The sequence below is a fragment of the Bufo gargarizans genome, chromosome 7, assembly GCF_014858855.1.
Source record: "Bufo gargarizans isolate SCDJY-AF-19 chromosome 7, ASM1485885v1, whole genome shotgun sequence".
In the NCBI taxonomy this organism is placed as follows: domain Eukaryota; kingdom Metazoa; phylum Chordata; class Amphibia; order Anura; family Bufonidae; genus Bufo; species Bufo gargarizans.
Genome location: NC_058086.1, coordinates 126,393,957 through 126,415,746, shown reverse-complemented (window position 1 = coordinate 126,415,746; position 21,790 = coordinate 126,393,957). Strand labels below are relative to the sequence as shown.

Here is a 21,790-nt window from a genome sequence, read left to right as displayed (position 1 = left end):
CCTGACAGCCTAGTAAAAAGGGATTTTACATAATACAATGCAGCAGGATATTACAGATGACAACAAAAAGCTTTTGCAGTTCCTACATAAGCTAGTGGGACGCTGCATACTGTCTAGGGGGCGGCCGCTCCGCTTTTGCACCCTGCTCCCTGTTTTGCAGTGCTGGTGGCTCTGTGCGACCACGGCCTTTTCCTCCAAACTACACACAGGCCACAGGTCTCATCATTCTTTGCAATGACCCACCAAACTAACAGATGGTTTATGTCAGGCGACAATGTAACCACCAATAGACAACAATTAAGTTCACTGAGAGTAAGGCTGTCCCGGTGTCTTCAGGTCATACAACAGTGTGAAAGGCGAATTTAATGCAATTACTTCACTGTCACAAAAAATGTCAATTTGTCAACCAACAATGTAACAGCAGTATTTAACCGTTGTATTGGACTGTCAGAAATGCAGCAAAGGCCGCAAATGTAATATCTAGCACAATAAGGGTGTTTTTTTCAAACCACAATATAACAGCAGTATTTAACGATTGTATTGGACGGTCAGAAATGCACCGCATGATTTTGTCACCCACAGTGAAACAGATGGATTTACTTATTCTATTTCACTATAAGATTTGCAGTGCAGGCCGCAATGGTACTTTATGGGAAAAAAAAAATATTTTTATCTCACCCACAATTAAACATATGGATTTAACAGAATTTCTTTCACTATCACAAATGCAGTGCAAGGCGCAAATGTACTTTTTAGCAAAAAAAAATGTTGCATTGCACCCACAAAAAAAAAATTGCTGTAGATCACAGAGTTAACAACAAGTTCTGATAACAGATTCTTTCCTATTCGCTCACTTACAGCAGCAGCATCCTATCCCTACACTATTAAGAGCTGAGTGAGATACAGCGCTACGTGACTCCATCTTATATAGAGGCTGGGTCACATGCTGCACTGGCCAATCACAGCCATGCCATTAGTAGGCATGGCTGTGATGGCTTCTAAGGCCCCATGCACACGGCCGTGTTTCACGGCTGTGTGCGGGCCGTGGAACCGCGGCCTGGATCCCTCCCGAGAGCAGGAGCGCACAGCGTCACTGGTTGCTATGACGCCGTGCGCTCCCTGCTGCCGGCACAGTACAGTAATACACTGGTATAGATCATACCAGTGTATTACTGTATTGCGGCGGCAGCAGGGAGCGCACGGCGTCATAGCAACCAGTGACGCCGTGCGCTCCTGCTCTCAGGAGGGATCCAGGCCGCGGTTCCACGGCCCGCACACGGCCGTGAAACACGGCAGTGTGCATGGGGCCTAAGGGTACACGAGTTAAACGTTTGTTGATTGGCTGCCCTGCCGCCTGCCCGTGCTGTAGACCGCAAATTGTGTAAAACCCGTGCCGCATGGGGATCACGGACCCATTCACATGAATGGGTCCGCAATCCTTCTGTTCTGCAAAAAGATAGAGCATATTCTTTCTTTTTGTGGTGCGGATGCATGGAACGGAACCCCAGGAAGCACTCCGTAGTGCTTCCGTAGTGTTCCGTGCTTCCGTTCCGCATCCTCGGATTTGCGGACCTATTGAAGTGAATGTGTCTTGTGATGCGGAACTGTGCCCGTGTATTGCGTATCCGCAAATGCGGTCCGCAATACAGCACCCAGCAGCATACGTCCATGTAAACAAGCCCTAAGTCATCAGTATTAAAATCCCAGAAAACCCCTTTAAGTTCTGGTGTGTCCCAATACCTCGATGACACTACTAATGCAGTGAGACCTGTTGGGGGCGCTATGTTTGTTGTTTTGGAAAGCACGGTCTGTGATGTGACAGTAAATAATTGGGAAGGTTTCCAGACACCTTGCCTGTACATTGAATGCTACAATTGCAGATAACAGTGAATAAAGTGCGCATACACAGGAGGGAAGTTGAGGGTAATATTTGAAGTCAATTTGGCAGTAGTTTGCGTGGTGTACTTTGTACCAAATTTATCAAATGTCAAGTGTTGTTTGTTAAATCTGGTGCATCTTGAAATCTAAAAATTCTGTCTAGAAATGCGACTCCAGTTTTCCTACACCACCATCCTGCTGGAGTGAGCTTGTGACCTTTTTTTCGACTATTTGAAAAGTGTTAGTGATAAATCTGGATTGACACTCATTAACATAGCTAACCATGGCCACTTTCCAACACACATTTCAAAACTGGAGTGAGTGGTGTAAAAATGTAAAAACATAGTAACAGTTTATAAGACTGAAAAAGGACATTTGCCAATCAAGTTCAGCCTGTTATCCTGCAAGTTGATCCAGAGGAAGGTAAAAAAAAAAACTGAGGTAGAAGCCAATTTTCCTCACATTAGGGGAAATAAATCCCTTCCCAACTCCAATCAGACAATCAGAATAGCTCCCTGGATCAACGACCCCTCTCTAGTAGCTATAGCCTGTAATATTATTACACTCCAGAAATACATCCAGGCCCCTCTTGAACTCTTTTAGTGAACTCACCATTACCACCTCCTCAGGCAGAGAGTTCCATAGTCTCACTGCTCTTACCGTAAAGAATGCTCTTCTATGTTTTTACAAACCTTCTTTCCTCCAGACGCAGAAGATGTCCCCTAGTCACAGTCCTGGGGATAAATAGATGATGGGAGTGATCTCTGAACTGACCCGATATATTTAGATCTCTCCTCAGTCATCTTTTTTCTAAAGTGAATAACCCTAATTTTGATAATTCTTTCAGGGTACTGTAGTCCACCCATTCCAGTTGTTACTTTAGTTGCCCTCCTCTGAACCCTCTCCAGCTCTGCTATGTCTGCCTTGTTCACAGGAGCCTCGAACTGTACACAGTACTTCATGTGTGGTCTGACTAGTGATTTGTAAAGTGGCAGGACTATGTTCTCATCACGGGCATCTAAGCCCCTTTTGTAACCCATTATCCTCTTGGCCTTGTCAGCAGATGCCTGACACTGCTTTCTACAGCTTAGTTTGCTGTTCACGAAAATTCCTAGGTCCTTTTCCACGTCAGTGTTACCCAGTGTTTTACCATTTAGTATGTACAGGTGACTTGCATTATTATTTCCCATGTGCATAACCTTATATTTGTCAGTGTTAAACCTCATCTGCCGCTTCTCTGCCCAAGCCTCCAATCTATCCAGATCCCTCTGTAGTTGTATAGTGTCCTCTTAGTGTTAATTACTTTACACAGTTTAGTGTCATCTGCAAAAATTTATATTTTACTGTGTAAGCCTTCTACAAGAACTTTAATAAATATATTGAAGAGAATAGGGCCCAATACTGACCCCTGTGGTACCCCACTAGTGACAGTGACCCAATCTGACTGTGTACCATTAATAACCACCCTCTGTTTTCTATCACTGAGCCAGTCACTTACCCACATACAGACATTTTCCCCCAGTCCAAGCATTCTCATTTTATATACTATCCTTTTATGTGGTACAGTATCAAATGCTTTGGAGAAGTCAAGATATACTACATCCATTGATTCGCCGCGGTAAAGTCTAGAACTTACCTCCTCATAGATACTGATTAAATTAGTTTGACATGACCGATCCCTTATAAAGGCATACGGATATGGCGTTATTTGCTTATTTTCATTGAGGTACTTCAAGTTAGCATTTCTTAGAAAACCTTCAGTTTACCCACAACAGATGTTAAACTTACCGGCCTATAGTTTCCAAGCTCTGTTTTTGGACCCTTTTTGAATATTGGCACCACATTTTCTATGCGCCAATCTTGTGGAACACTCCTTGTCAGTATAGAGTCCTTAAATCAGAAATAATGGTCTGGCTATGACATTACTTAATTCTCTTAGGATACCGCGGTGTATGCCATCTGGTTCTGGTGATTTGTCTATTTTTATCTTTTTAAGATGCGCTGTACTTCTTCCTGGGTCAGACAGGGCACTTTTAATGAGGCATTTACTTTTACATTCTGAATTTCGACAGTTTATTTTCCTCAGTGAATACTGTGGAGAAAATTTTTTTTTAATAGCCTTGCTTTTCCCCTCATTAAGCCTCATTCACACGTCAGTGTTTCACGGATATTTGCTCTACGTGTTCTCCACTTTCAGCACATGTCCCCATTCATTTTAATATGTGTATTCAGACATCAGTGTTTTAGCACGGTCCTTGGGTCCTTGTTTTCAGCACAGATGCATGCTCAATTTTGTCCGTGTTCACGAATCCATCACACCCATTATAGTCTATTGGTCCTCGAAAACTACAGATGCAATACGGATGCCATCCATGTTGCATCCATGTTTCATGGATCATTAGGAAGAGATGCTTTGAAAATTATTTTTTAGCTGTTCAGTGTCAGTGAAACACGGATGGCACATGGACAGCAAAAAACTGAACCACGGACCCAACACGGATCCTTCCCGGACAGCTTCACGGATGTATCTCTGACCACCTTCTCACAGATTTGAGCACTGACACGGACGTGTGAATTAAAGCTTTACTCTGTAAATGGCTAACACCTTCATTTTTATACCTTTTACCATTCATATAATTAAAGGGGTTCTGCACTTTCAATTAACTGATGATCTATCCTCTGGATAGATCATCAGCTTCTGATCGGTCGGGGTCCAACACCCGGGACCACCGCCGATCAGCTGTTTGAGAAGGCAGCGGCGCTCCAGCAGCGCCGCGGCCTTCTCACTGTTTACCGCCGGGCCGCCCGCCCACTGACGTCACGACTAGTATCAACTAGAGTGGGCGCGGCTAAGCTCTGTTCACTTGAATGGAGCTTAGCCGAGCCCACTCTAGTTGATACAAGTCGTGACGTCAGTGGGCGGGCGGCCCGGCGGTAAACAGTGAGAAGGCAGCGGCGCTGCCGGAGCGCCGCTGCCTTCTCAAACAGCTGATTGGCGGGGGTCCCGGGTGTCGGACCCCGACCGATCAGAAGCTGATGATCTATCCAGAGGATAGATCATCAGTTAATTGAAAGTGCAGAACCCCTTTAAAGAGTTTGGCTGCTTTTATTTGTCTTTCATATTCTCTTTTTTTCCTTATATTTTTTCAATGCTTCCCTACTACTCCTGTTTTAGTGATTTAAATACTTTTTTTTGTCATTTATTGCTTTCTTTACACTTCTCCACATTGTTTTTTTTATTTTTTATTCCCAAACACAATTTCTTTTTTTTGTTCAAGGGACTCAAAATGTCACAAAGGCCCACTTTTGTGAATTTTTCGAAGTGCATAAATTCCATCCATTATCAAAATTGGTGTAAAGGAAAATTGGCTTAATTGCCCATAGAAACCATATTTCACCTTTCGATTTCCAAAAAAGCTCAACAATGAAAGGTGAAATCTGATTGGTTACTATGGGCAACTAAGCCAGTTTTCCTTTACACAAGTTTTGATAAATCTCCCCCTATGTCTTTAAGTACCTACCAGTGTATTTTGGTTTTATAATGTTTCAAAGCACAATAAAAGTTAAGAATTATTGGGTGAGTTAGAGGGGCTAATATTATAAGCACTAGTCTTCACCTTGTATGGTTTGCGATAATAATGCTATTTGCTTGTGACTTACCTAGTTTATTCTAATCTAAAATCACAATGCACTGCATCTTATAAAGGGAAATGTTCAGCACCACTGTCCAGTGGTGTGCCTAGGGTGTTTGGCACCCGGGGCTGGTCCTTTCTCTGGCACCACCACCACCAATACTTAAAAAAAAAAATTGTACCCCCTCACAGTAGTATTGCCCTCATTGTACAACCTTCACAGTAGTTTTGTAAAGATGTGTGCCCCCTCACAGTAGTTATGCCCACATTTTGCCCCTTTCACAGGTTGTATTGCCCTCTTTGTGTCCCCTTTACAGTAATAATCCCCATTGTGCTCCCTTTACAATAATAATCCCCATTGTGCCCCCTTCACAGTAATAATGCCCATTGTGCCACCTTAATAGTAGCAATGCCCTGTGTCCCTTAACAGAAATAATGCCCATTCTGCCACCTTAATAGCAGTAATACCCACTATGCCTCCTCCATAGTAGAAATCCCTATAGTGCCTTCTTCACAGTAACAATGCTCACTATACCCCCTTTACAGTAATAATGCCCTCTGTGCCCCCTTCATTGTAGTAATGCCCTCTGGCTCTGTGTCCCCTCTATAGTAATAAAGACCTCTGTGCTACCTCCATAGTAATAAAGAACTCTGTTCCCCCTCCATAGTAATAAAGATCTCTGTTTCCCCTCCATAGTAATAAAGACCTCTGTGCCCCCTCCATAGTAGAAATGCCCTCTGTTCCCCCTACATAGTAATAAAAACCTCTGTGCCACCTCCATCGTAATAAAGTCCTTTCTGCCCCCTCCATAGTAATAAAGTCCTCTGTACCCCCTCTGTATTAAAGAAAAAAATTAATAAAAAAAAAAACAGTAACTACTCACCTACCTCTCTTCACTGCCAGCACAGATCGCTCTGCAGCACTGTGTGGGCGGAGCTTATGCAGATTTCTGGCCTGCCGGCTCCGCCCACAGGCTGGCAGCGCGATCTGTGCCTGCAGGCTGAATGGTGGAGCAGGGAGAAGTATCCCAGTCCCTGCTTCACCATTCAGAGCGCTGCCGGCCTGAGAAGGGGAGGAGCGCGGGGGGCTGAGTGACAGGACCCAGCTCCCTGCACTTCCATCTGTATTGATGGAAGCGCTCATTGCTTCTGGCACCCCCATGAGAGCTGGCACCGGACCACCCCCCAATCCCCAGCACGCCACTGCCACTGGCTTATGGGCACAGTCACAACTGCAAGAAAGACTGTAGGGAAACAGTAGGGAGACTGCACGTTGAGTATATTGTCATGTCCATGTCCCCACATTAAGAGTTAATCCAATATTTTACTCAAACTTAGAGAGGTAGATTTATCTAAACTAGTGTAAAGGGAAAATAGCTTAGTTGCCCCTAGCAACCAATCAGGTTCCAATTTTCATTTTGCAGAGCTCCTTTGGAAAAATAAAGGTGGAATCTGATTGGTTGCTATGGGCAACTAAGCTAGTTTTCCTTTACACCAGTTTTGATAAATCTGTCCCAGTGTGCCTCAATAAATAAGGCAGGTGTAATATATCACCGTGTGCATCATGTTCTACTGCACTGACATACAGAGTTAGTCCATTATTTTAATGATACAGTTAGTTAAATATTTAACCCTGTACAAGTGTGCACTGGACCCAAATTCAACATTGCTAATCCGATCTGTTAGCAAACAATTATTCAGAGTATTGCAATCCCCGATCCCTATGATGAACGACGTTAAGCAGGTTACGAGGCGTAGACACGAGACGATCCCTTCAGTGTAGCTCGAGTGCAGCCCCGAACATCTAGGGGGTGACAGTCACTTGTCCTTTAAAGATGTTGGACGCAGACCACCTAAATCTTATCGGTTATTGGAATGAACCACACAAAACGCTCCACCAACTCGACCCAAGTTCATCATAGCTTATACGTAGTTTTTTTTGCAAAAAAAATTAGTATACACAGTTATTGCAATTGTTTATGGTCAGTACCAAGATGATATTACCACACAGATCGCTCCACTAACTGGACCCAAAGTCATCATTCCTAGGTAACACAATATGTTAGTGAAAAATTTAATGTGCGTCACTCTGACAGCCACGAAATGGTTAACTTTCAATTCTTCATACTGAGAGGCCTGGGTATACCGGATTTATAATGATTCATGACAAATTAATTCACAACAAATCAAATTTCTTGTCGAAGTTTGAAGAATCAGCCAACTCACATCTTTCAAAACTTCGCTAAAATCTAAGGCTACTTTCATACTAGCGTTTTTGCTGAAAATGTGGGTATGTCTGGGTTCAGCTTTGAACCTGGACAATCCCTTTAACAAATATCAAGTAAGGCCTCATGCACACGACCGTTGTTTTGGTCTGCATCCGAGCCACCGTTTTTTGCAGCTCAAAAGCAGACCCATTCACTTCAATGGGGCAGCAAAAGATGCGGACAGCACTCCGTGTGCTGTCCGCATCCGTTGCACCATTCCGTGGCCCCGCAAAAAAAATATAGCATGTCCTATTCTTGTCCGTTTTGCGGACAAGAATAGGCATTTCTACAATGGGCCGTCCGTTTCGTTCCGCAAAAAATGGCACAGTCGTGTGCATGTAGCCTAAATTGGAGAAATTTTGCACACCTTTTGCCAACTTAAAATCAAAGCAAACTATTTCAAAAAGTCATATTATGATTATTGATCACTCGCGACTTTGCGAATAACTAACTTCGGCACATCAGAACCCATACATTTTAATAGTGTATGGAGACCGATCTGACCATAGACATGACCACTTGCTGCCCCCTTCATAGTAATCATGCCCTCTTAGCGCCCCCACACTGTATTACTGACCCCTTAATGCCCCAACACAGTATTCATGTCTCCTTAATGCCTAAAAACTGTTGAATTTCCCATTAATGACCCCACACTTTAGTTTTGCCCCCCCCCCCTTACAATAGTGCTGTTCCTTTAGTGTCCACCTTACTGTAGTTATGCCCCTGTAACATTAATAACATTTTAAAAAGTAATACTTACCTGGCCTGTTCCACTGATGAACATAGCACATTCTGCTCTCTCCAGAAGGCATTATGCAGTGATGTTATCGCACCTGCTGGACTGACTAGGAGAGCGCTCTGGCTGGGGACAGGTCGAAGGATCAACTTTGGCCTGTGCACTCTCCTACTCAGCCCAGCAGGCCCGATGATGTAACTGCATAGTGCCTACTGAGGAGAGCACAGTTGGTTAATGATTTACGGGCCCTCATGGATGATAGGCACTAGGGCCCTAGTCTGGTTGCTATGTCTGTCATCCATTAGCGCCTGGGCCTTGAACAGTAATCATTACTGGGTGTGTACTTGCAGGTGAGATCCAGGTCTAACAGCACAGGTTCCCCTGCCACTGCAAGCCTCATAGAAGCTGCTATGGCAGTAGTACTGCCACTGTATGTTCTAGAAGTCCTTTAATGACATACTAGTTTGTTTGTTTTTTTACTCCAAATCATATAAACCTAAGTCATATCCAGCTCTAAGGGCAACAGAAATCATACAGCTGCAAGTGCCCTCTCCTGAATTCAACTGTATTGCTGGCCGCAGGATGGCGATGTAGTTTAATACTGCAGCAGGGCACGGAGCCAATAGTTCCCTGGCTTCTGATCACCCTCATACGCCTCAGGCTTCAGGCATGAGTCCTAAAATGTATTATATCCCAGCATAGGTGGGACACAGCACAAGTGACGTGTGTGTGTGTGTCTGGCCACCTGTATCCCACCATCCTAGGCCGTAGACTAGAAGAGGTTGCAGCCTGCATCGTGAATGCAGGCGATTGGGACACAGATTAGTATTAGTTTTTTATTTTTTTCACTTGCCCACATGCTCACTTAGGGGACATTACTGACAGAAAGGAGTGGACTGTGGGGGGCACTGGAGGACAAAAATACTGAAGGGGCACTTTGGCAGACATTACTAAAGGGAGGATGAGGGACACTACTGGGGGAGTCAATGTGGAGGATATTACTGGGGAGAGAAGGAGAGCAGTGTACATTAACACTATGGGGCAGTGTGGGGGACATTACTACTGAAGGAGCACTGTGGGGGGAGATTACTACTGAAGTGGCATTTAGAAAGCATATTGAAGGAACTCTGGGGCACTATAGGAGGCATTACTGGGGAATTTTTTTATGTAAGCGCATTATATGGGGCATTGTTGGAGGCACAGGGGGCATTTTAACACTGGGGCACTATAGCGGGATTGTTTGTACAAGAGCATATTTACTGGGGGAACTATAGGCGACATTATCAATACTGGGGGCACTATAATGTATGGAAGTTCAACAATTGCTTTACTTTTCATAAACGATAATCCAAATAATCCACAGAACTTGTCTTGGTTCCTAACAGGTTTTAGCAGAACTTTGGCAGGCACAAAACTTCTGCAAAACAAACTTCTCTCTGCTGAATCTGTAGTGTACTCTCTTAGCTCTGCTATGCTGTAGCTTTCTCAGCTCTATTATGTCAGCAATATTAAATAGGAATGTTTTCCTTTCTGCTTGATGCTGTTGTTCTAAGTCTGTCTCCCACTGTGATCCTAGGAACTTCTTGTCCTGGTTTGCTTTTAGAGAGAGCTCAGTCCCACCAGGGACGAGCATCTGCTTTCCTCCCTATAGCATGGAGTACAGGAACTAACTGGTTCTACCAAGAACGTACTTGCTCCTTGGAGGAGAGTATAAGAGAGCTGGAAAGCCAGGTTCCACCCTCTGTAAAGTAGCACTGCCAAGTATACTGCCACCCGCTGGGGAACCAGATTATTGAATGAACAATACAAATGCATAAAAAGAAATGCACACTACTTGAAGGATCTGGAATAAAGGCATAAGATGGCATGGTTATTGCAGATATAGACAGAAGCAGTGTGTAGGAGTGGTAAAGCAACTTTGGGGTGTTACACAACTAATTCAGTTTTCCTTTGCACCAGTTTTGACAAATCTCCCCCATTATTTCTATTGGGGTCACTATTGTTTCAGCAGTATAGTATTTGGGGGCATTGGGGAGCACAGTGGACACAGTATTTGGAGTGGCAGCAGGATGACATTCTGGGACACCAGGATAGTTTGTGTTGAAATGGTGGGGAGGTTAATGGATTGAATTGAGAAATCTAACATACTCTGCAAAGACCAGACAGAAAAAAGAACGTCTACAACACAAGAGATGTCACTGGATGTAAGAGGCATGTGGTGGTCTATTCTCCTATATGTTTCGTAGTGCTGGCAGGCAGCCAGTATGCTGTAAGTAGAGTTGGCTCACTACTCTGACCTGCATCTCACCTACTCGGCCCCCTCCTCCAAATCTAAGACAACTGGAGGAGGAGAGAACATGGTGGTGGCACTGGCCACCACAGAGGGGCAGCTTCTGGGGAGGTATTTTGTGCTGCTGGGGCAGGATATTGTGCTGCACTGTGATAGTTGTTTCTGCCGAGACAGAATTTTGTCTTGTACAATATTTTTTGGTTCCGCAGCAGAACCACATACCACAGTACAGTACAATATGCTCTCCCAGCTGAGCCAAATACCACAATACAGATCAAAACACCACAGTGCATCAAGAAGCTCTGCTGGTATTTGGTTTTGCGGGAGCAGTATATTAATGCTACTGTCAAGGTACCTTCTGTGACAGAGGTTAGGAGATCGGAGAGACTGAGGTTAACGTGAGGTTAACGTGAGGTTAACGGACAGTCTCTTGATTCTCAGTGTTGCGGTTTGGTAATGGCCACACCTCTTGTCAGGGGCAGCCGGTGGTCATTTCTGCATTCCCTAGTTAGTGTGGTCTCACACCTCTTACCATGCGGTTGATATTCTCTGCTTGGATTTGGAAGAGTTTGTGTGTGGACCTTGCCTGTGTTCCTGCTCATCCATTTTCTATAAGATTAATTGTACTGTTCCTTGTATTAGTTTTTTTTTTTGCCCCTCTGTGGTATTACTGGACTCATCAACCTTTTAGCTTTACCTGCTCGATTTGGCAACACCTTCTTTCAACTTGAGCTCTGATAGGGAGTATTCAGACTTGGTGCCTAGGGCGGCTCCATCTATATATACAGCCCTGCCTACTGTCTGAATTCCCATTATGTGGTTTATTTGCATTTTCTTTTAGTTCAAAATGTGTCAGCTCATTAATTATTGAAGACTTTATTTAATATCCATTTTCTCTTATTTTAGATCACTGTGAAAAACCTGATCAAATAAAAGGAGCTCAGTTACAAGGCGAATGGCACGATGAAACTTACCCACCTGGTAAAGTAGCTAATTTTGTCTGCCTCCCGGAATACACCCAGGATGGACCCATTAAAATGGCATGTATTGAAGGAACTTGGTGGCAAATTGCTAAAGGCCAATGCAAAGGTAATTCAAATCTAAACCTTCTCCATTTTTCAGTGTTTTGTGGTCGAAAAAGTGGATAAATATTAGATGTATTGCAGTAAAAGTAATTACATATTATATGTATAGTAGTAAGAGGACCTGATGCACCACATAAGATTATGAGGCAGAACATATTTGTTAATGTTTTTTCAAGGATTAAGGGGGTCAATTATGAAAAATATACGCCACTTTTTTGCGTATTTAAGTTGCAGACTGTCTCTCAAAAGTCTTTTGCAGCAAAATCTGCACCTTTTTCCACATGTATGCCACTTACGCCTTTTTTCTCAAGTTCTGAGAAAATGGGGGAGTGGTTTGGACGGGGAAAACAAGGGAGCTGGCGTAAATGTAATCTTGTTGAACAGCCGCCACATCATGTGCCTAAGTTATGTAGAGGCCGGTGTATCAAGCTGCAGCGGACATGGACTAAGACCAGCGCCTAAATCACCCTAACAATTTATGGACATACTGAATACACCAAGGACCTTTTTCCATCAAAATTACTGAACGAGTATGATATAGCTGGAATCTATATTGCCCTGATTTTTATCTTTTTGGGCCATGAGTGGCAAGTCGTATAGTGTAGGTCTTATCTGTTGGAAGCCACACTGTCACTGATGGATGGGCCTGACACAGTTTTGATAAAAAATGTGCGCAAAGAGCTTCTAATTTTCATATAATAAGTATAACAGTAATGCAATTCTGATGTATCCATGTTTCCAGTGTTTGCGCATGCGTGCCGTTTGGCATTTGCAGGGCAGGTTTTGATGGCATGCTTTTGACACCATGTCACAGGTTACAGGCCTTCTTCTAGCCAGAAGTAACATGAGACTTGCTTAGTCTCATGCCTGTGACGTTACAGTTTAGTTCTGCGCATACATTACTGTTTTAAAATCAGAAGCCGAACTCAGCTTCATTAATTAGGCACAAATCCAAATTCGGCTTTGGATTTTGAAACAGTAATGTATGCGCAGAACCGAAATGTAATGTCACAGGCACGAGACTAAGCAAGTCTTGTGTTACTTGTGGCTAAAAGAAGAAGGCCTCAGCGGAGCCCATATGTTTTACTGGGGTACAGAGTGCATATTATAAACTAAAACAAATTGGGTTCAGATAGAGCAGTACAAACCCGATTCGCCCAACACTAAATAACATGTTAAGTGTCAATTTTCTCATTTTCAAAAGTGGTATAGGAGAAAAAGCACCCAACATTTTGTTACACAATACGCCCATGTGGTCTTAAACTGCTTTTTGGACACACTACAGGAGTCTGAAGCAACCAGAACCATGTGCATTTGTGGCCTAATTTGGTGGTTTTACAACATTGAACGACAACTGCAGAGGGCATAAAATAAAAATAGAAATGCACAAGAAGTGTCCCCATTTTGGAAACCACACCATTGACTGAATTTATCAAATGGTCTGGTGAGCGTTTTTAATATGCAGGTGTTTTGTTGAAATTAATGTGAGCAGACAAAGTGCAAAGTGAAAATGGCATTTTCCCAAAGGTTTAATATTCAATTTTGATTCCCAATATGATGTGATCTGCTTGTGCCACTCTAAAACCATTTTCCCTGGTTTTAGAGTTTCTATTAGAAAAAAATAGACCCTATCTTGGGATGGCTAATATTTGTATATATTATATAATCTTTTATGCAACTTTAGCAAGTAAGGGTATAATAGATGCTAAAGTAATGTAACAAATTAAGTATATACTGGTTTTAAAAGACACCCTACATGTGGCACACATTTTTTGCCCAGGATATACAGTACAATAGGACTCAGGAGTACTAGGGCACTATGTACACTTGAGGCCAAATGTCACGATTTACACATATGACAATTGCAGAGGCTCTAAAATAAAATAAAAAAGGGACCCTGAAAAGTGGCCCTATTTTGGAAATGACCCTCAAAGGAATTTATGAATGGGTGGGTTCCGCTCCTATTATTGAACAGAATACCGGAATCTGATCTCACATTTGTGCACCTTGCCTTACCCGATGAACTGTGCCTGCTGCTGCCTTTTATAGTGTGCCATACTTCCCCTGTACTGTGCCTGCTGCTTTTTATATAGTGTGCTATTCCTTCCCCATGAACTGTACCTACTAGTGTTGAGCGCGAATATTCGAAAAGCGAATTTTTTTCGCGAATATCGCAACTTCGCGATTTCGCGAATATTTCGAATATAGTGCTATATATTCGTAAAAACGAATATTCGTTTTTTTTTTTTATTTTTTTTATTTTTTTCCTTCCACAAAATTACAGTACACATATAATTGATTGTTTCCCAAAGGTCCAAAAGCTCAGATCTTACTCACATTGCCTAGAAAGTGATTGAGGCGCGAATCTTCGTAAGGCGATTTTATTAGCGCAAATGCGAATATCGGCACTTGTCCCAGAACAGAGGCAAAGGGCTTTGCATTCATACATTAGTGAATTGAGTTGCGAATCTTCGTAAGGCGATTTTATTAGCGCACATGCGAATATCTACACTTGTCCCCAGAACAGAGGCAAAGGCCTGTGCATGTGCATTCATATAGTATAGCACCATATTCGCGAATACTTCGAACTTCGTAAAATTCGATTTACGAATATTCGTATTTTTTATTTTAGTTTCCACCTTACAGATTACATTGATCTGTACTCTGTCAACTACAGTCATCACCCCCCACTGTATCTCGATTGATTCACAAAAGTCCAAAAGCTCAGATCTTACTCACATTGCCTAGAAAGTGATTGAGGCGCGAATCTTTGTAAGGCGATTTTATTAGCGCACAGGCGAATATCAGCACGTCCCAGAACAGAGGCAAAGGGCTTTGCATTCTTACATTAGTGATTGAATTGAGTTGCGAATCTTCGTAAGGCGATTTCATTAGCGCACATGCGAATTTTGCATCTCATAATATGTATTATGCGATGCGAAAATTCTAATTATCGCATATGCGAAATAATAACGAATTCGAATATTCGCGAATATTTTACGAATATTCTTTCGAATATTCGCGAAATTTCGCGAATTCGAATATGGGACATGCCGCTCAACACTAGTACCTACTGCTGCTTATTATATAGTGTGCCATGCCCCCCCTCAATGAACTGTACCAGCTGCTGTTTCACTCTCTTCTCCCTTAACCTCCCCAGCGCAGACTTCCTGTGTGTGTTGCTATAGCTGGTTGTCACTATGGCAGAGTGCAGTCAGGGCTTGGGCAAATCTTCGAAGCATTAAACTGAAGTCTCGACTGGTAACACTGCTGACTCAGGACATATCTGGACTGGTCAGTGCAATCTGGTAGATCAACAGGGCCGGGGCAAGGTATGTTGGTGCCTTAGCCAGATTAGGCTAATGGCACCTCTTTGAAAATTAAAGGGATTCTGTCACCAGGTTTCACCCCTGTCAGCTAAACATATGCTGATGTTCAGGGCCTCATCAGGATTCCTAATGTGGGCTTCTAAATGTGATCCGTAGCCTTATTTTGCTAAAAAAAACAGGTTTTACTAACCTGTCACTCAAATAAATAAGGTGCCCAAGGGGATGTCAAGGGATGCAAGGTGCCGGCCGCACCCACCGCCATTCATGCCCAGCGCCGCCTTTCCAGACTTCTGCACCGCCTCCTAATCCTCTGTGTCACATGTGGGGTATTTATACTGCCCTGGCATTTTAGGGGCCCTAAAGCGTGAGAAGAAGTCTGGGATCCAAATGTCTAAAAATGCCCTCCTAAAAGGAATTTGGGCCCCTTTGCGCATCTAGGCTGCAAAAAAGTGTCACACATGTGGTATCGCCGTACTCAGGAGAAGTTGGGCAATGTGTTTTGGGATGTCTTTTTACATATACCCATGCTGGGTGAGAGAAATATCTCTCTAAAAGTCAACTTTTCCTTTTTTTTTTTTTATACAAAGGGAAAAGTTGACTTTTAGAGAGATATTTCTCTCACCCAGCATGGGTATATGTAAAAATACACCCCAAAACACATTGCCCTACTTCTTCCGAGTACGGCGATACCACATGTGTGACACTTTTTTGCAGCCTAGGTGGGCAAAGGGGCCCACATTCCAAAGAGCACCTTTAGGATTTCACAGGCATTTTTAACACATTTTGATTTCAAACTACTTCTCACGCATTAGGGCCCCTAAAATGCCAGGGCATTATAAATACCCCACAAGTGACCCCATTTTGGAAAGAAGACACCCCAAGGTATTGCGTGAGGGGCATGGCGAGTTCCTAGAATTTGTTATCACAAGTTAGCGGAAAATAATGATTTTTTTTTTTTCTTACAGAGTCTCATATTCCACTAACTTATGACAAAAAATAAAAACTTCCATGAGCTCACTATGCCCATCTCGAAATACCTTGGGGTGTCTTCTTTCCAAAATGGTGTCACTTGTAGGGTGTCTTTTTACATATACCCATGCTGGGTGAGAGTAATATCTCTTGGGGACAACTTTTCCCATTTTTGTTTTATACAAATTTGTCATTTGACCGAGATATTTATCTCACCCAGCATGGGCATGTGTAAAAAGACACCCCCAAAACACATTTCCTGACTTCTCCTGAGTACGGTGATACCACATGTGTGACACTTTTTTGCAGCCTAGGTGGGCAAAGGGGCCCACATTCCAAAGAGCTCCTTTAGGATTTCACAGGGCAATTTTTACACATTTTCATTTCAAACTACTTCTCACGCATTAAGGCCCCTAAAATGCCAGGGCAGTATAAATACCCCACAAGTGACCCCATTTTGGAAAGAAGACACCCCAAGGTATTTCATGATGGGCATAGTGAGTTTGTGGAAGTTTTTATTTTTTTGTCACAAGTTAGTGGAATATGAGACTTTGTAAGGAAAAAAAATAAAAAATTATAATTTTCCGCTAACTTGTGACAAAAAATATAAAGTTCTATAAACTCACTATGCCAATCAGTGAATACCTTAGGGTGTCTACTTTACGAAATGGGGTCATTTGTGGGGGTTTTCTACTGTATGGGCATTATAGAACCTCAGGAAATTCGGAAATTCACAATTTTGTACCATAGTTTGTAAACGCTATAACTTTTACCCAAACCATTTTTTTTTTTATTAAAGACATGTAGAACAATAAATTTAGAGAAAAATGTATATAGAAATGTAGTTTTTAAAAAAAAATTACAACTGAAAGTGAAAAATGAAATTTTTTTGCAAAAATTTTGGTAAATTTCGATTAATAACAAAAAAAGTAAAAATGTCAGCAGCAATGAAATACCACCTAATGAAAGCTCTATTAGTGAGAAGAAAAGGAGGTAAAATTCATTTGGGTGGTAAGTTGCATGACCGAGCAATAAACGGTGAAAGTAGTGTAGTGCAGAATTGTAAAAAGTGGTCTGGTCATTAAGGGGGTTTAAGTAGGGGAGCTGAGGTGGTTAATCCAGTCACTTATAACTGATGTTTCTTCAAATGGCGTTGTTACCTTTTTCTTCTCCTTTTGCCCCAGACTGTAATGAAAAGTTCTCTAAGGCCGCATGCACACGACCATGCCGTTTTTTTTGCGATCAGCAAAAAAACGGAAGCCGTCCGTGTTGCAATTTGCAATGTAAATGCCTATTCTTGTCAGCAAAGCGTGGACAAAAATAGGACATGTTATGTTATATTTTTTTAGCGGGGCCGAGGAATGGAATTCTTCTGAGATTGTTTTCTTGTGACACATTGTAGTTTATAATAGTGTGTTAAAGGGCATATTAATATTTATGCAAATCTCAAAAATTAATATTCATAAATAGGCGTGAGTAGTCTAGTGATGACTTCGCCTATTGATGCCTAAATTATAACCAACTATGCTAACTAGCTAACTACCTCTGTTACCTACACTCCACTGAACTACACTACGTGCTACTTACTATCACTATATTAGGGCGGCGACTAATAAAAACACCATACACTGTATTATGAACAATAAGGAATATTTATTGCACAATACAATTATACAAGTCTAACAATACGATATATATATTTTTTTATAGATCAATGGATATAAATATATATACATATAGACGTACACGCCGCAGTATAGAAACAGTACTACAATAAACACAATACAAACCTAACTACACAGCACACAATTCCCATTCCACCCCACACACTATCTATACATTACAATAATACACTTACATACACACAAATATCGGTAACCCACACGCCTGGCTACTCACTGTCCCTACGGGGTACAAGGGGTAAAACACACAATTGTGGCACTGCAGGGGTTAATACATGCAGGTCAGGGATATAGCTGTGGACAGGTTAGTGTCAAGGGTTCACTAGTCAGGAGTAACAATTCTAGGGTTCCTGGATGGCGGTGTCAAGGGTTAATGCTGGGGCTACACACAGGGTCTAATGCTGCCAGAATTCAGCAGCAGGCAGGGGTAAGGGGTAGGTGGATGGCAGGAAGGGGTTATTGGGCAGCAGCAGATGTTAATAAGGGAGGCTGGGGCTGCAGGAGCACAGGGGACTGAGCTGGGGCAGCAAAGCAAGGTACAGCAGGAGTTACTTCTGGGAACAGGGCAGCAGGGGTTAAGGAAGAGGCAGGGAAAGCGATACTTAGCCAGCTGCTCAACTTCTCAGTCCCTCTGGCTGCTCCGTCCTTCTGCTCTCCTCCTCTGGGTTCAACTTCTCTGGACTCAGCCCCCCTCCACCTCTCTTCTGCCAGTCTCTTCCTCCAGTCAGGTATGTGCAGGGTTGTGTGGGTTCCTTCTGAGCGCTGCCTGCGCTTTCTCCTCTCTGTGGGGGGGCGGTCTTTAGAGCGCAGCACATCGCTGCCTGCGCTCCCCTTTCCACTCTGAGCGCCGTCTGTGCTCTCCTTCATGGGGGGGGGGGGGGGGGGAATCTTGTCTCCTATATCAGCGCAGCCCGGATGGCTGCCTGCGCTCTCTTCTATGGATGGGGAGGTAGGGATCCCGACTTCCAGAGCGCAGTGCCACTGGCGTATTTAAACCCTGCGGCGCTCACTCCCGTTTTCCCTCCCTGCAGGCGTGCAGCCAGGTCCACGTGGGCTGGCACGGTGATATATCCTTTGATCCTCCCGCCTGTGGAGATATCGCACATCTCTGGTAATTACAGCACCGGAGGTGAGCGGCACACAGGGGCATGGGAACTCTTTGTTATCATGTCCCTGTTAGGCATACCATCTCAAATTTTTGGGGCGATTATCTCCTATCGGGGCTCAGGATAGTCTATATTGGACTTTTTAATCGCTTGGCATTATGCTTTTTTGATGTAAGGTGACAAAGAATGGCTTTTGTGGCACAGTTTTTATTTTATTTACTTCATTCACCTTAGGGGGTAGATCAGACAACATTTTTATAGAGCAGGTTGTTAAGGATGTGGAATACCTAACTATTTTTTTATTTATTTCAGTTTTACACAATAAAAGCATTTTTGAAAAAAAAATAGAAAATCATGTTTTTGTGTCGCCATTTTCTGAAAGCCATATTTAAAAAAAAATTGGGCCGATTGTCTCATGTAGAGCCTCATTTTGTTGGATGAGGTGACTGTTTGATTGGTACTAATTTGGGTACATATGACTTTTTATCACTTTTTATACAATTTTTGGGGAAGTGAGGTGAGCAAAATTGCAATTCCATCATGCGGTAAAAGTAACATGATCTTTTTATAGATCAGGTGGTTACAGAGACGGTGATACCAAAAATGTGTAGTGTCGTTTAGTTTTTAATTTTTAATCAATTATAAATGTGCGGCTATAAGAAGAAATTCGATTTTTTTTTAACTTTTTTTAAACACTTTTTGGACACCCACTTAGTTCTTGAAGATCCAGTGGGTCTGATGGCTCTTCAATACACTGTATAGTGTACTGCAGTGCATTGTCACTTACACTAAGACTGACATAATTGATTTTAGCCTTAACTCGTTCAAGACCAAGCCAGTTTTCACTATAAGGACCAAACCACATTTTGCAAATCTGACATGTTTCACTTTATGTGGTAATAACTCTGGAACACTTTTACTTATATAAGCGATTCTGAGATTGTTTTCTCATGACATATTGTACTTCATGTTGGTGGTAAATTTGAGTCAATATGTTTCACCTTTATTTATAAAAAATTCCAAAATTTACTGAAAATTTGGAAAAATTATCAATTTTGAAAATTTAAGGTCTTTGCTTTTAAAGCAGATTGTGATACCTCATAGAATAGTTACTAGGCCCATTTCACACGAGCGATTTTTCCACGCGGGTGTAATGCGTGATGCAAACGCATTGCGCCCCCACGGAATCTGGACCCATTCATTTCAATGGGGCCGTGTACATGTGCATTGGTTTTCACGCATCACTTGCTCGTTGCGTGAAAATCACAGCATGTTCTATATTCTGCGATTTTCACGCTGGCCCCATAGAAGTGAATGGAGCTGCGTGAAAATCGTATCGCATCCGCACTTGCTTGCTTTTTTTTTTTGCTTGTTTTTCACGTATGGTTGCTAAGAGATGTTGTTTGTATACATTCAGTTTCTTATCACACGTGTGCAAAACGCATTAAATTGCATTGGACCTACGCAACAAAAACTGAACTGAACGCGATTGCAGGCACAACTGAATGACTTTGCCAGTGAAATTGCGCAGTTATCACTGAACGCATCCACACCTAATCCGGACATGCTAGTCTGCAAGAGGCCTTACTGTACATTTCCCAGATGTCTACTTCATGTTGGCATCATTTTGTAAATGCCATTTTATTCTTTAGGACGTTAGAAGGCTTAGAACTTTAGAAGAAATTACTAAATTTTTTAAGAAAATTGCCAAAACCCACTTTAAGGACCAGTTCAGTTATGAAGTTACTTTGTGGGGCATACATAGTAGAAACCACCCATAAATGACCCTATTTTAGAAACTATACCCCTCAAGTTATCCAAAACTTATTTTACAAACTTTGTTAACCCTTTAGGTGTTAAATGGAGGTGAAATTTCAAAATCTCACTTTTTTAGCAGATTTTCCATTTTAATCTATTTTTCCCTGTAACAAAGCAAGGGTTAACAGCCAACAAAAACTCAATATTTATTACCCTGATTCTGCAGTTTACAAAAACACCCCACATTTGGTGGTAAACTGCTATATAGGCACACGGTAGGGCGCAGAGGGAAAGGAGTGCCATATGGATTTTGATGGGCAGATGTCGCTGGGGTAATTTTATGTTGCCATGTCACATTTGAAGACTCCCTTATGCAACCCTAGAGTAGAAACTCCCAAAAAGTGACCCATTTTGCAAACTACGGGATGAGGTGACAGTTTTGTTAGTACTATTTTGGGGTACATATGATTTTTGATTGCTTGATATTATGCTTTTTGTGAGGCAAGGTAACTAGAGTTGAGCGAACACCTGGATGTTCGGGTTCGAGAAGTTCGGCCGAACATCCCGGAAATGTTCGGGTTCGGGATCCGAACCCGATCCGAACTTCGTCCCGAACCCGAACCCCATTGAAGTCAATGGGGACCCGAACTTTTCGGCACTAAAAAGGCTGTAAAACAGCCCAGGAAAGAGCTAGAGGGCTGCAAAAGGCAGCAACATGTAGGTAAATCCCCTGCAAACAAATGTGGATAGGGAAATGAATTAAAATAAAAATTAAATAAATAAAAATTAACCAAAATCAATTGGAGAGAGGTTCCATAGCAGAGAATCTGGCTTCCCGTCACCCACCACTGGAACAGTCCATTCTCAGATATTTAGGCCCCGGCACCCAGGCAGAGGAGAGAGGTCCCGTAACAGAGAATCTGTCTTCATGTCAGCAGAGAATTAGTCTGCATGTCATAGCAGAGAATGAGGCTTCACGTCAGCCACCACTGCAACAGTCCATTGGCATATATTTAGGCCCAGCACCCAGGCAGAGGAGGGAGGTCCCGTAACAGAGA

At 42.6% G+C, this 21,790-nt stretch overlaps 1 protein-coding gene across 2 annotated transcripts in view; it reads left to right on the top strand.

The window, feature by feature from the left end:
• The window catches only part of LOC122943120 (coagulation factor XIII B chain-like), a 447,010-nt gene that overhangs the window by 35,919 nt on the left and 389,301 nt on the right, over positions 1-21,790 (top strand). For both annotated transcript variants that reach the window (XM_044300587.1, XM_044300586.1), the window contains exon 2: positions 11,710-11,892. In XM_044300587.1, the coding sequence (XP_044156522.1) occupies positions 11,710-11,892 (183 nt within the window). The remainder of the gene's footprint in view (positions 1-11,709; positions 11,893-21,790) is intronic.